The 15,534-nt window shown below is 46.0% G+C and overlaps 1 protein-coding gene across 6 annotated transcripts in view; it reads left to right on the top strand.

Moving 5' to 3' along the window:
- LYRM9 (LYR motif containing 9) overlaps positions 1 to 14,853 on the top strand; it is an 83,201-nt gene extending 68,348 nt beyond the window's left edge. Inside the window, exons 1-4 of one of the 6 annotated variants that reach the window (XM_088449442.1) lie at positions 8,079 to 8,177; positions 10,391 to 10,533; positions 10,996 to 11,088; positions 14,470 to 14,853. In XM_088449442.1, the coding sequence (XP_088305568.1) occupies positions 10,408 to 10,533; positions 10,996 to 11,088; positions 14,470 to 14,487 (237 nt within the window). In that variant the 5' untranslated portion in view covers positions 8,079 to 8,177; positions 10,391 to 10,407 and the 3' untranslated portion in view covers positions 14,488 to 14,853. Of the gene's footprint in view, positions 1 to 8,078; positions 8,178 to 8,300; positions 8,461 to 10,390; positions 10,534 to 10,995; positions 11,089 to 14,469 lie in introns of those variants that run through there. The other 5 variants (XM_088449440.1, XM_088449445.1, XM_088449443.1 and 2 more) reach the window with 5 other exon arrangements.
- Positions 14,854 to 15,534: the final 681 nt, after the last annotated feature.

The following is a 15,534-nucleotide window of genomic DNA, read 5'->3' as shown; positions in this document are numbered from 1 at the left end:
TGCTAATTAAGCTGCCGCAGGCACTTGTACAGAGACGCCCACTGACAGTGTCTCTGATCTGCTGCTTGCGTAAAAATATGCACCATAGGTCGCACCATCGGACCTTTGAGCACCCCTATGGTTGATTATAATGTCCGACGCAAGTAAGCTGCCAGAGCCTTTGCAACTCCGTACGAAAATGCAGTCGCAGGCTTAAACACACCTCTGAAATGGTCGTGTCACGCTTGAGTTTGAATCGCCACCTCCCCAGTACCTCCCACAAACCATCACTGACTGTCAATCACCTTGCTGAATAAATCTTCACTGCGACCACCGTCGCTAATCAACTGCGAAAAAAATCGTCATTGCGTCCACCTCTGAATGAAGAATCAGGGGCACAGATATGTTACTCTGTTATCTTATGTCATGTTCTGTATCATGATAAAAAAAAACATCTGGTTCCACCTTCAGGCATTGGTTGAACCTCTTTGAAGTGCAGAAACATTCATTAATAAAACAAATGATAAATGAATGAATAAGCTGAAAGCATATTGGCACACTGATGTTTGTTATTCCCTGCCTATATATAAACCTGCCTATTTATTAGCCATAAAGTGAACTTGTGCACATGGTGCTGTATATACCAGGTTGACAGCATTCATAAGAACTTGTGTGATTAGTGATGTACAGGGATTCCTTTTATACCACCCCCTCTTAATAATGATGCCCTCACTCACCACCATATAGTTTCTCTGCACAATAGTACACTAAAATGCCATTGTGTAGTACCAGGGTGGCCAAAGCATTGATCGCAATCGACCAGTCGATCACAGACACGCAGCCGGTCGATCGCGGTGGACATCCGGGAGCAGCCAGCAGCAGCCAATAAGAGTCAGACAGATTCTTATTGGCTGCTGCACCCAAGGCCGGTGCAATGCGCTTAGCCGGACCTGCGCCGCAGGGAGGCGCCGGGCTGGAGAGGCGCCACCGCTGCTTACTCCATTTGCTGAGCACCCGCTGAATTTTGTTACCAACGGGTGCTCGGCAGCTGCTTCCCTGCAGCGGCAGCCGGAGGCTGGAGCTCACTCCTGGGTGAAGGGAGAGACATCTTTACGTCTATTCCATAGTGCGAGGAGCAGTAGGACAGAGGCGGGCACAGGAGCAGGGATTCAGGTAAGTATATTGTGTTGTGTGTGTGTCTGTGTCTTTTTGTGTAAGGCGAACTACTACGGGGGGCACTGTATAAGGGGCAATATGGGCACTGCATAAGGGGCACTACTACTGGGGGCTCTGCATAAGGGGAACTACTACTGGGGGCACTGCATAAGTACCACTACTACTGGGGGCACTGCATAAGGGGCATTACTGCTGGGGACGTTGCATAAGAGGCACTACTACTGGGGGCATTGCATAAGGGGCACTACTACAGTAGACACTGTATAAGGGGAACTACTACTGTGGGCATTATGTGTATATGGGGCATTACGGTGGGCATTGTGTATAAGGGGCACTAATGTGTGTCGGGACACTACTTTGTGGTGTAATGTGAATCAGGGGCACTATGGCCCTGATTCAGAGCCGGACGCTCTGAAAGAGCGCTCGCTCTGAATCTGGGCGTTTTTTTTTTTTTTTGTGGGGCCTCCTGGCCGCTCGCATAGCTGTGGGTGACCACCCACAGCTATTGTGAGCGGCCAGGATGATGGTCGCGACCATCGAACTTGCGACGAGACCCTTGTGATAGTGTCTCGTGGCCGCAAGCCCCAGAAAGCTTCTGGCTCTAATAGAGCCGGAAGCTCTCCCACTGACATCACTTGTGATGTCAGTGGGGCCGCCCACGAACGGCAGGCGTTCGCTTGGGAACGCCTCCGTTTGTGAAGCCACCCCCCGGCCACGCCTACCAAACGGGGCGAGCTGTCACTCACCATCAACAGCTCACCCCCTTTGGTGCGAGACCCGGAGCGACGGAGCCAGCTCCGTCGTGCGCATGCCCAGTGGGCAAACATCGCAAGCGCTCAGCACTTGCGACCGGGTCTGAATCAGGCCCTATGTGCGGTGTAATGTGAATAAGATTGTGCTACTGGGTGGCGTAATTTGAATTGGGGATACTATGTGTGATTTCGACAGGACAGACCCCACGCTCCTTTTGCACGCCATGCCCCTTTTTGCATACTACGCTCACTTTTTTGGGCTTGGTACTGTAGATCACGAAAAAGTTTTTAGCTTTATAAGTAGATCACCGAGTCCAAAAGTCTGGCCACGCCTGGTGTAGTACATTTATAATTGCCAAATGTATAATGATTCAGCAAATGTTTTACAGTATATCAGTTTCAAAAATGTATATTGATTTTGGAAATAGGATGAAAACAATCACATTATTTTTAAAAGGGATCTAGCATTTTCTCATGTATTTATTGGTAATAGAAAGTGCAGCAGTACTTGAAAATGCGCCCTCTAGTGGTTTTATCTCCACATATGACGTATAATTAAAAAATATATGGCAATATTCCAACACAAGATTTAAAGTGATTTTCTATTTTTACATGAAATATGTATAATAATGATGATAATAATAATAAATATTATTATTATTATTATTATTATTAATAATAATAAATGTTGTTATTATTTGAAAGTTCATTACAGAACCCTTTAAAGGTGACCATAACAGCTTTACAGACATGTGGGGAAATTCACTAAGCTGTGGTTGGGATGTAGTCAGGATCTTAACAGTCAGGCATGCCATTGGTCAGAATCCCAATAACGGCATCCCTATGGTCAGAATCCAGACGGTAAGTATTAGGGTTAGGCACTAGAGAGGGTTAGGGTTAGACTGTGGGCGGGGAGGATTAGGATTAGGCTGTAAAAGGGGTAGATTAAGGTTAAAATGCAGGAGGGGTGGGTTATGGTTATGCTGCAGGAGGGGTGGGTTTGGTGAACGCTAAGGGTAGTACACTTACATAAATCCGTCTGGATTTTGACTGTCAGCATGCTGTCGAAATCCAGTACCCAACCCCTGTGGTTCTGTATGTGGTTTAAAGCTCACCACACATTTCAAACTGCAAGTGGTTTACAGCAAATGGCCGATTTTCAGCCCCAAACTTCTATGAAACATGACCTTTTGTTACTTTTGTGCGAGTTGGATGGGCCTGGTAATGTGGTTAGTTTGGAGGGGCTATTCTGCATGCATTGTGGGCCTAATTCAGAGATGTAAGTAAACCTGATGTTTATGTACATCTCTGATGTTTTGTTAGATCTGTGTATGCGCAGAAACCGCATTGCACATGTGCAGATGCAGGGCTGCAATGTTGCTCGCAGTGCCCCAAAAGCTGCAGCATGATTGAACATGCTGCTGGCGATTGGGGGCAGTGACAGGCAGCGTTACAGTAAACGGGAACATGACAGACCCATTTTCTGGGCGTGATGAAGCCAGTGGCTGCGTCCCGACCAACCTGTGGGTTACTGAGATGACCGATGTTCATGCAGATGATCCGTGCTGCGTCCTCAGATGCAACAGTGGATCAGAGAAGCTGGCAGTGGATCACAATATGTCTCCTGCTGCATTAGGATATTATCTCACAGTCACTGCATAAAAACACTCAGTGGCTGTGTGATCTGCGGCCATCTTTGAATCAGGCTGTGTCGGAGGGAAGCTATGGAGGGAGGACAATGGCCCTCATTCAGAGGTGGCCGCTTGACTTTTCAAGTGCGGACTCCTGGTCGCTAGCTAAGCTGTGGGTTACCACCCACAGCTTTAGTGACCGACCAGGTTGATGGTCGCGATGGTCAAGACCATCGGGGCTTGCAACGAGACCCTAAGGTTGGGTCTCGGCAACCGCAAGCCCCAGGGAGCTTCCTGCTCTGATCGAGCAGGAAGCTCCCCACTGACACCACTGCTGATGTCAGTGCGGCCGCCCACAAAACGGCAGGCGTTCCTTAAGGACGCCTCCGTTTGTGAAACCACCCGCCCGCCACGCCTACAAAACGGGGCGAGCTGTCGATCAACATCAACAGCCGCCCCTTTTGTAGTGAGCTCCGGAGCGACAGAATTTCTCTCTCGGTCCGGGGCTTGCGCATGCACAGTGAGGCCGCTGCGTGTGCGCAGGGCCTAAACATCGACCCGGTTGCAAGCGCTCAGCGCTTGCGACCGGGTCTGTATGAGGTCAAATGTGTGCTGGCAGTGAGTGTGTGGGCAGGAAGACAGACAAGTACCTATGTCAATTTTAGGGAGTCAGACAGCAAAGATGACGCAGCCTCAAACACTAGCTGTGGAATAAGTTTTGCAAAGCTGTTTATGTACTAGGTCCTGATTCAGAGCCTGATTCAGACCCGGACGCTATTTGCGGACGGTCGTTCTAAAAAAGGGGCCGGCTATTTAAATTGAGCGCTCGCTCTTTGCGGTTTGTTGATGCCTCTATGTCTGAGCGAGCGAACGAAAAATGCGCTTGCTATTTTGTAAAGACACCCCTTTGCCGCTCGCATCACATGTCATCTCCGGTATTTATTAGATTAATTGGGAACATCGAAAGGCATCAGAACTGCTCGCAGTGGTTGTGGTAGGATTTTCCTACCGCAATCACTGTGCTCCGGCTTACGTAGTGTGTGCAGTGCACTATGCGAGAGACATCATGACGTCTCTCCCATAGTTCAGGCAGAAGAGCAGCCGGGCGGACCGGAGGCAGCAGACGTGAAAGCGGGTTTAAGGAAAGTAGTAGGTTGTTTTTTTTTGCAAGCAGCTTCACTACTGGGGGCACGACTACTAGGGGGCATTACTATTAAGGGCACTACTACTAGGGGGCATTTCTATTAGGGGCACTACTACTAGGGGGCATTTCTATTAGGGGCACTAGTACTAGTGGCATTACTATTGGGGGCACTACCACTAGGGGGCATTACTATTAGGGGCACTAATAATAGGGGGCATTTCTATTAGGGGCACTAGTACTGGGGGCACTAATACGGGGCACCACTAATGGGGATATTGCATAGGAGGCACTGCATAAGGGGCACCACTCCTGGGGACACTACATAAGGGGCACTACCACTACTGGGGACACTGCATAAGGGGCATTACCACTGTGGGCTCTATATAAGGGGCAGCACTACTGGGGGGCACTACCACTGGGGGCACTGAATAAGGGGCAAACTACTGGGGGCACTGAATAAGGTGCATTACCACTGTAAACACTGCATAAGGGGCACTACCGCTATTGTGGGCACCAATACAGTGGGCTTTGCATTAGGGGCACTACTGCTGTGGGCATTATGTGTAAGGGGCACTACTGCTGTGGGTATTGCATAAGGGGCACTATGACTGTGGGCATTGTGTATAAGGGGCACAAATGTGGGCATTGTGTAAAAGGGGCACTGTAGTGTCATACATGAATAAGGTGTAATGTGAATTGGGTGAATCAAGATTGTGATACTGTGTGGCATTTAGCTTAGTGGCCCTCAGGCTTCATTGAATTTTTTAATGTGGCCCACACTGTGTAAAAGGTTGAAGACCCCTGCCCTACATGATGTGGCCATGTCCCCCCCTCTAAATTAACTTACCTTCTAATGTTAGCAGTTATGTGTTTAACGGGTTGGGGATGGAATGCCAGCATTCAGGATCCCTGCAGTCAAAATTCAGAAGCCAGCATCCCGACTGGATCACAATCCTGACTGAAGGAGGTAAGTATACTACCCTAACCCTAGCTCTTCCTCCCCGCAGCCTAAACCTAACCCTTCCCTCGCAGCCTAAACCAAATCTGCAACCTAATCCTAATCCTCCCCCTAGCGCCTAACCCCAATACTTACTGTCGGGATGCCGAACAGTTGGGAGGTATGGAATAGGAGACCAGTGATAGTGAGGTCTGTCTCTGAATGTGGTGTTTTACCAGTGACCCAGAGATCTCTGGCATCTAAAAGGCAGTGCCACCATTGGCTAATCTGATCAATGTGACTAAACCACTCAGAGGGTGTTATGCTGTGACAGAATGCATTGCACCATAGAACTAAGGGGGCAAGCCTCCACTTGATATTACCGCTCTTCCTCCAGGTACCCTGAGATATGTTAAAACCTTCTCTTCCAGTCATCTAGAGACTGTGGGGCCATTTAAGAGTTGCACTGAGTGTACAGAATTCAATGCAGATGTGGCCCATTTGCCAAGTTGCTTGTGGAAGCAGCTATCTGCATTATCATTGTGTACATGCTCCAGCCCTATAACTGGTGCAAGATATCTGTCCGAAATCAGACAGATCTCTGCGTACACACAACTGAGCAAACTCGCAATTCTAACTACATGCCCACAACACGCCTTCACTTAACATAGCCTACAAGAGAACGCCCAGTTGTTGTTCAGTTACGTCCCTTCAGCCCACATTGATATATGACTGAGTTGCATACGACTCTGGATCGCCCAGATCCAGCAGTGTGTGTGACTGCCCATCATGTTGCACGCGTTAGGTACAAGTGGCTCCTCGAGATGTGACCTGGTGGAAGAATCCACTGTCCACAAGCATAGAGAGAGACTCAAGTGGAGGCAGCACTGCACTGACTGAGGTGAGAGAGCGCCCACAGAGCGCATACCTGCAACAGAGAGAGTCAGGGAGAACAGGTATTACATACAGGTTCTTATATATTGGGTTTAAATCTTAATTTTAGATGTTCTGTTCACAGACTACCCACAGACGCTCAATAGGCAATACAAATGCTTGACAGACAATAATTGGATCAACAAGTAGTAGTGGACTGATGCAGAGGAGAACACAGATTACATACAACAAAGAGAAAAAAGTGTTTCACTATTCCAGTGCACCCAATAGTGACAGACTTTTGTCTCTGTGCTATGTAATGTAACTTGTACCGTGTCCAGTGGGGATGCATTAATATCCCGACAATTGGGATGGCGGCTGGAGTGTTAGGGTTAGGCACCACCAAGGGAGCGTTAGGGGGCACAGGGGTAGGGTTAGATTAGACTACTTACCTTCTCCTGCCGGGATCTCTCCTCATCTGGATTCCACTGTCGGTATTTCAGCCGCCAGGATATCATACCCAACCTGTCCAGTGGTAGCAGCCCCTTGGATATATTGACACAAACTAAATAATTGAATAATAGGGGTATAAGCTACATAGGAAAACCTGTGTGGTAGGATCGTGTATGTGAGAACACAAGTTGGGACCGCCCATGGACCGGCGTTCAAACAGCTGCGTTTTTCAGTCCATCCACCCGTCACCACCCCCAAACACTGACAACCTGTCACTAACCCTGCGATGGATTCCTCTGTCTGTAGTCGCAATGCGATTGCTGTGTACACACAGTGTGGCTTATACGCATGTGCAATGACAATCGCTTGATCTACGTACGTAATCGCCTTTGCGTAGAGCTCTGAATCAGGCCCATTGTTTTGCCCCTGACACAAACTTACGCATAGCTAAAGACAACCTCCTTTTACCTTTCTCCCCATTTATTTCTTGTTGGGCTGGGTGGGTGGGATTCCTGGATTAAAAAACACTTCCTCCCTTCTACCCTCTACCTCTATTTCTGAACCCTTTCCCCGACAATTGATTGGCTAGCACAGTTGGTAAATTGAGGAAAAGAGGGAGGATGGGGTTACCAGCTCTCTACCCCATTACATTTGTGCTGCGGGACGCCCATCGCTTATTCCTCAATATCTGGCTCTGACGCCATTATAGCGCCTTCTGCATTTCTTTTACTCTCCTCCATTATGTGGGGCAAAGTAATTCTGACCCTCAGCTCTATCAAACACTGCCAAAAAACACTGATGAAACAAGACATGAAATGGCTATAAATGAAATAAAAGTGTACATTTTTAACCTGAATGGGAGAAGAAGCAATCACCTAATGGGTGCTAACATCTTTCCTATGGATTACAGCATAAGTGCACACAAAAGTATTATATATACATTGTTTGCGGGGGTGGGCGTGCTTGCATTACAAAACAATGAAAAATACGAGATGTGCTGTGAGCTGGTGTCTTCCAGCTGGGCAAATATTACAACTTTTCTACATTATCATTGACTGATATAACAACAAAACAGATGCGAGTTGGGAGCTTGTAATAATCCGTGTCTGCCACCAGGTGGTGACAATGATTCATGCACGCCCAGAATTGCTAAACTGCATGCAGCCAGTGGGGGATCGCTCCTAGGCCTGTTACCACTTCAAAGAAGGGCGACTCTGACACTACGAGCAGAGGTCCGTATTGCTATAACTAGTGCTCACAGAGTTACTCCGCCTCGACTGCTCTGCAGCAGCTGCAGCGATAGCTCCTTGTGCATGCACAGAGTGAATGTGATCCCGGCGCTGGGAATTCATTAGCAATCACGTGATCAGGCAGCATTACTCAGGGTTACAGCTAGATCCCCTTCCGTAGCTTGGCCCTGACGTCATCAGTTACTCAGTGTGATTGCTGGATAATGTCTACTCTACAACTACACATATGTAGCAGGCAAGCGCATGAATGTATGATCTGACAGCAGTGAGTTGTCTCTGTGTCCAATGTGCTCTAGTTTATAGTTGTAACTATAGTTGTAGGTAACTAATTATGTTGTATTATGTTCCAGTAATATTAGACTTAAATGTCATTTGGACAGCTGAGATACTTATATTCATATGCATTATTATGCCATACTTTACATATCAGGCAGCACATACAGTTACAGATGTAGCAACAAGCTGGCACTTTAATAACTGATATTATGGAGAATATTAAATATTGCTCAGGAGCTGCAGCAAAATCATGTTGTTTGCTAAGTTTTTGTACTAGGCATACTTGTAAGCATACCATATGATATCCATATCATTCCTTTAAACTGGGACACTCCTGGATCACACAGGTTCTGTGGCTGATTAAAACCATGTGAAATCCAGGCTTGAAGTCAGCCAGCCATAGAACCTCTGTAATTCGGGATGTAGTTAATAACCCAGCGGACGAGATGCGGCGGTCAAATGCACGAATCAGGATACCGACGTCAGGATTCCCAATCGTAAAAGACTGGAGGCAGGTAAGTATGAGCCGCGGCGCGGGGGGGGGGGGGGGGTTAGGTTTAGGCATGTCCTGGCGGGACTTAGGGTTAGGCACCCCCCAGAAAGGGTTAGGTATGGGAGAGGGGGGGGGTAGCGTTAGGTACCACCGGGGGGGAGGTTAGGGTTAGGCACCCCCCCCCCTCGGGGGAGTTAGATTTAGGGTGCAGGAAGGGATGGGGGGTTAGGTTTAGGTACTCCTGGGGGGACTTAGGGTTAGGCACCCCCCCAGGAGAGTTAGGGTGCGGGAAGGGGGGGGGGTTAGGGTTAGGCACCACCCCGGGGGGACTTAGGGTTAGGCACCACTAAGGGAGGGTTAAGGGGGAGGTTTATTACTTTCCTTCGTCGGGATCTCATCCTGTCGGGCTTCCGTGGGCGGGATTTAACCCCATTCCGCTAAACAGCCGCCGGCATTTCAATCCCATTCCATGTAATTCATGAGTGTCCTGGTTTAAAGGGATAGTAAGCATTTCACGGAGATTGTGAAAGCAACACCTATGAGCGCGGCGGTAAAGTGGACGTGTACTGTTACATCTGAGAGGCGTGTCATAAACTTACTTGATTTACATTCAAATGTAAATGAGCCTGAAAGCAGTTTGTAAGATCTACTTGTTGATGAAAACACATTGATACTTTTTGGTGAATGGATGTAGCCATAGGGATCATTGTGTCTTAAAACCAATGTAGGGAAATTATACTAATGATTCCATTTGAATGTATATATCTCTGTTTTTTTTATTGTTGTTGCTGTAAACAGGTGTCCCGGGTCCCGTTTACAGCATGGGGAGATCCAGAGTACCCGGCGCTTAGAGATGATATCATCTCCAAGCGCTAACAGAAGAGTTCCAGTATACACGGATGCAGTGTGAACTGGAAATAACCTGGGTCGGAGCCACAGATTGAAAAGGGGGTCTGTTCCGCATCTGACCAGGTTTGGAACCATGTTCCATATCCCGGGTCAGACCTGAGACTTACATGTAAAGAGTGGTAACTGTGGCTCCGGCCCAGGCTATTCCCGGAAAATCCGGATCCCACCATTCTGTAAACGGGAGGTTACCCAATTACACTGCAGGGTCACACAAGTCGTTCCCGTGTTAAACTCTGCAAGCTACCGGGATTGGAATTCCGGATCACTCGACTCGGGAAGCCAGCCCTGGCCCTTTTACACAGAGAAGCAACCCGGGTAAACCCGGCAATAACCCTGGTTTTAGCTGCGGTGTAAGAGGGGTGTAAACATTGCTATTAAGATAAGGGATTCAAGTGAGCTGTAGTCACTCTTATCTCCAATAAGCAGCCTTATTTACCTTTTTGAATCATATTATGTACATTTCATATGTAGTTTTTTGCAATATCAAATTGTCAAATTATATTTTGTGTCTATTAAGGTTAAATGTAACAGAAAATGGTACCATTGCCAGGTGCAGAATTGGTGCATAGACCTTTACAGCTTTACCGCTATCTTCTTCGTTGTTGCAAGCAACTCCCAAATGAGAATCTTCAGCATCATTATAAACATGCAGTACAACAGGTATGTTCTGAGTTTTTGAAATGTATGGTATTAGTGATTACATTACATGTACGTTTTGTGTGTGTTAGTATATGTAGCTCACAACCTTTGTGATTGGTGATCGGACAAATACATTCTGTCTATGATTGAGCAATATTGCTTCTCTCATTCTGCCCAAAGCCACACCTCAGGCCGCACATCCTTCCATGGCTGGTAATCAACGCTGCGCCATAAAAATCCAGACTGTTAGCAGCCTCGTCGCTGTAGTTGTCAGCCATTTTTATTGTATGTCACATTTCTGGATTCCTTTTAGTATGTACAAAGCTCTGTTACTGCTATGGTGAGTGCAAATTGGGCAAATACTAGGTTATTTGTGGGAATCGCCATCCTCTGAACACTCCCACTACTTAAGTTTGGATTAGCAGGGTTTTATAACACAACAGTGCATGTAAGGAGAGTGATCTATATTGTTTTAACCAACAGAGCTTTCGAGTTCATGCTGATGAGGATGACCCAGAGAGGATACAGCAGATCATTAAGAGGGCCATAGAGGATGCTGACTGGGTGATCAATAAAGTAAGTGCATGTTTAACACAGCTTCATATTGGGCTTGAGGAACGCAATAGTTAAAGGCCATACATCTTTCAGAGCAGTAGCGGTTCTGTTATTAGCCTCATATAGCGGTGTAGATTAACCATTTAGTGAATAGATATGCACAGGGTCTTGATAAGGGATGTGCAGGCCCCAAATTCATATGACATACAGTAATGCCCCCAATTCATAATATGCCACACTGTAATGCACTCAATTCATAATACAGATATACCACCCAGTAATGCCCCCAATTCATAATATGTTACACATACAGTACAGATGTAGCCGCCGTTATCGTCGCCATGATGCGCATGGATGGCATGACTAGTGTGCCCGCATCTATGGTGTGTGTAATAGACCGCAATGGGGAAAACGCCAGGCATGCCTAATCGCAGCCTGGCGAGAGCTGCGCTATGCCGTGATGCTGTGCGCGTGCATCGCGGCAACGATGACGGCGGCTACATCTGTATGTGCCCCAAATTCATATAACACACAATAATGCCCTCAGTTGATAATGTGCCACGCAGTTGGGAGCTTGTAATAATCCGTGTCTGCCACCAGGTGGTGACAATGATTCATGCACGCCCAGAATTGCTAAACTGCATGCAGCCAGTGGGGGATCGCTCCTAGGCCTGTTACCACTTCAAAGAAGGGCGACTCTGACACTACGAGCAGAGGTCCGTATTGCTATAACTAGTGCTCACAGAGTTACTCCGCCTCGACTGCTCTGCAGCAGCTGCAGCGATAGCTCCTTGTGCATGCACAGAGTGAATGTGATCCCGGCGCTGGGAATTCATTAGCAATCACGTGATCAGGCAGCATTACTCAGGGTTACAGCTAGATCCCCTTCCGTAGCTTGGCCCTGACGTCATCAGTTACTCAGTGTGATTGCTGGATAATGTCTACTCTACAACTACCTCCTTGTGTCATCATAAACCTGCAGTCTGCACTGCAGTGTGTATCGAAGACTAATCCAATCTGCTAGTGCTAGTTCCATCAAGCGCCGCGCACTAACTCAGTCTAAATACTGCCCTACTCCCTGACTGCAGTCCCGTGGAGGGTAGGTGGTTGGAATCAGAAGAGTTGGAGCAGCAGGGATGGAGGGCTGTGATATCTGGACACTGCCTATCTGGGATTGCTGAACTTCCGGACAGATCTCACAATTTCCAGACAGTCTGGAGGAATCCCAGATGGGTTTGTAACAACGGGTGCCCTTCTAGAAACAAGAGGTCAGATGGAATGGTCTGAATTATTTGGTTTGGTTTTCAAATCTGTCTGACCCAACCAACCATTGTACAGCTTGCTTCAGGCTGTGAATGAAAATCGCCTCCATACATTGTGCAGTGTATGGCGGTGCTCCAGCTTTCAGACAGTCAAGCCCTCATTTTCCTCTGTCTGCTGCACAATCATCAGTCTATGGCCAGCTTAAAAGCTGCATTGCCACATATGAAAATATTTTTTTTTTCATTACGGTGCAGTCAGGGGTGTTCCATGCATCCATCTTCCCTAAGACTCTTCAGTTTTGTTTACAGTCTCATCCGAAAACTGCGGGGAGGGGGTGAGCAGGAGGACGTGTAGCATGCTGCCAGGAAAACATTGTGGTTTATGATTGGTCCTCTTGTTCCTAGTCCCCCCTCTGACTCAATTTAAGTTGGCTCTACGTTACAAAACCTACTAGGGGCATGGGCATGGTATATTATATATGTTTATAGTAGCTGAGCATTGAGCCTTTATAAAAATTGCCCAACACCCTGTTTCAATATTCTGTCCTAGGCTGGGTCTATTGTTTTACCCAAAGGGATGCAGGCAGGATGCCGACGGGCAGGATGCCGGATGTCAGGATACTGACCCTGGAATCCCTACGCCTATCAGAATGCCGACGCAGGGAATACCGACCACCGGGGGAGGGTTAGGGGGGGGGGAGGATAGGCTACTTACCGGCCCGTGCGGGATGTCCACCATCGGGATGCCGCTGTCTGTCTTCTGACAGCCGGCATCTCGTCCGCCGGTAAATCATACCGATCCCGGATCAAATTACCAGAAACTGTTGGCAGCTTTTGTAGAGACTCCATTTACCACTGCACAGACCAGCAGTTAGTAAGCGCAATAATCGTAACCTCGCTGCACAGAATCCATTTGCAGGGGTACTTTAGATACCTCAGGATCACCCTGTCCTCTGAGCTGGAAGTCCTATACCCTTATGAGGTCTACATCTTGCATTATTTATCTGTGAGTACATAAAAGTAGCACAATCGCTTATGGGTTAAAAAATAACGCAGACATCTAAGATTGTTTGGCCTTGTCTATGATCGCGAAACCAGAGCCGTAGCTAGACTTTATGGTGCCCTGTGCTGGAGAGAGTATTGGCACCCCCCCACACACACACGCATTTTTAAAATAGGGCTAGGGAAGAGACAGGTCGCACTACTCTAGTTGTGGCCCTGCGTAGAACAAACTGCGTTGGTACCTGTAAATCTGAAAGCAGCTTTGTTGTTGTCCTGCAGTCACATGTATGTTTTTTTTATTTTTTGATCAATCAGTAGCGGCACAAGGGATATGCGGATAGGTCTTTGGAACCACTGCAAAATATGTTGGTGCTGGTTGAATGGGTGGTTGAGTAGGGAATGATCACAGGCCCATGGTTGTTGTGTTTTTGTATCTGGAGAATATAAAACCAGTGCGTACATGCAGGGAAGGGAGTGGAGAGTGGGGAGGATGAATGACGGCTATAATTGGCTGTAGGTGCATGGATTTGATAGCGTGAAAGTGATATAAAGACATGGCAATAAAGCAAGGTGTTCTTGTTCAAGATGACAGCACATTAAAGAGGTTTTCTACAACAAAAAAATACAATATGGAATTGGAAGTAGGCCGGGTGTGGGACTGAAAGTTAACATGAAACTGTATATATTTGTAAAGAACTGGTTCTGTATGAATGGTAGATTAATGAAAGGCTACATGAGCTGGAAGACAGACCCCTGTTACAAAGCAATCTGGCCTAAATTGGAAGAATTTTCAGTTAAGACTGCAACTTTCATGCTTTCAACACAATTATTATTCACAATAAGGAGGCATCATTACTTTCATATACATCTTGGGGTTGGAGAAACACTATCTTTGCACTTTTCCTTTTTATGTGTTTGAATATTTAGCAGGTGGGTTGAATGTCTGTGACCGGATCCTGGAAGTACTGTAGTAGCATATAATAGACTCATTATATTATTATATTTGCAATACTGACATTTGTGCTGAAAACAACTTTTTGTTCTTTCTTTGATGGTAAGCCATTGTTACTGCACCACGTTCTTTCCTCCCTGTATATTGCATTTCCTACATCATTATGTCTTTCCATTTCTTCTGTAGTATAAAAAACAAAGCTAACCGAGAAACAGATGCGTGCCTTCCTCCCAAAGTGTCTGACTGCGCAGTGAAATGACTGAGGCACGCTGTTAGCAGCCCAAACTACTAAAGGACTTATTTACTTATGTTTCTAAGTGCATTTTATTTCCCATCAGATGGACTTGTTACCTGTGCATGTAGTTTATTGAGTGCTGGTAATAATGTGTTTGTATACACATAGACATGCATTGTGTCCTGTTATATGAGAACCTTTTAGTGTATTTGAAAAGTTCTTTCATGCTTAGGAAAATATATTTAGAAGGAAAAAATTATTGTACAGATTTATAAAAGATGAAATGAAAAGTGTTACATATGTATTTATTAATGCTATAAAGTCTTGCTATTTAACCCTGTGGTCTTTATTTTTTAATAAAGATGAGGACTATTTTAAGACACAAAAGTGCAGAAAAACCGAATAATACAGTGTAGTTTCCATTAAAACAGCGCTGGACATATCTTTGGAGCTAGATAGTTTCTGGATTACATATTCTATTGTTTGTAAACCCTTTTTTTTTTTTCATTGCAACATCAAATAAAAAAAAATTAAATAACAAAAAAAATGAAGTCCATACCTCCTGAAGGACATTCTGGTTAATGTGGGACGCTAAGGGGCTAATTTCACTGACTTAAGAGAAATATTTTCATGGTACAGTATATAGTTTTGTGACGCAAACTGCAGATAATCTCTCGGATAGATGTCTATTAAAAACTGACTTGTATATCCTCTTAAACAATATTGCACAAAGTGTATTTTGTTCCTACATATCTAATTACTTGTAAAAATAAATAATCAGAGTTGTAATCTTATGAAAACTGGTTTGAGACACAGTCCCAGCCAATTTATAGTTCATGGATAGTACTATGGTAAGCAGTGCAGCAATCTAAACTAGTCAATGTTAATAATAATAAAATGTTTTAATAAATGATCTGATGCCGGTTGATGATCAGTGAAATATGTTTTCTTTATATCCCTGATGACAGTGCAGACAAACATTGAAACATTAACACTGGAAAATGACCTGTTTGTTA

The sequence above is a fragment of the Taudactylus pleione genome, unplaced genomic scaffold, assembly GCF_031769625.1.
Source record: "Taudactylus pleione unplaced genomic scaffold, aTauple2 ptg000485l, whole genome shotgun sequence".
Classification (NCBI taxonomy): domain Eukaryota; kingdom Metazoa; phylum Chordata; class Amphibia; order Anura; family Myobatrachidae; genus Taudactylus; species Taudactylus pleione.
The sequence above is the reverse complement of the archived record's forward strand: the minus strand, read 5'-3'. Positions and strand labels throughout refer to the sequence as shown.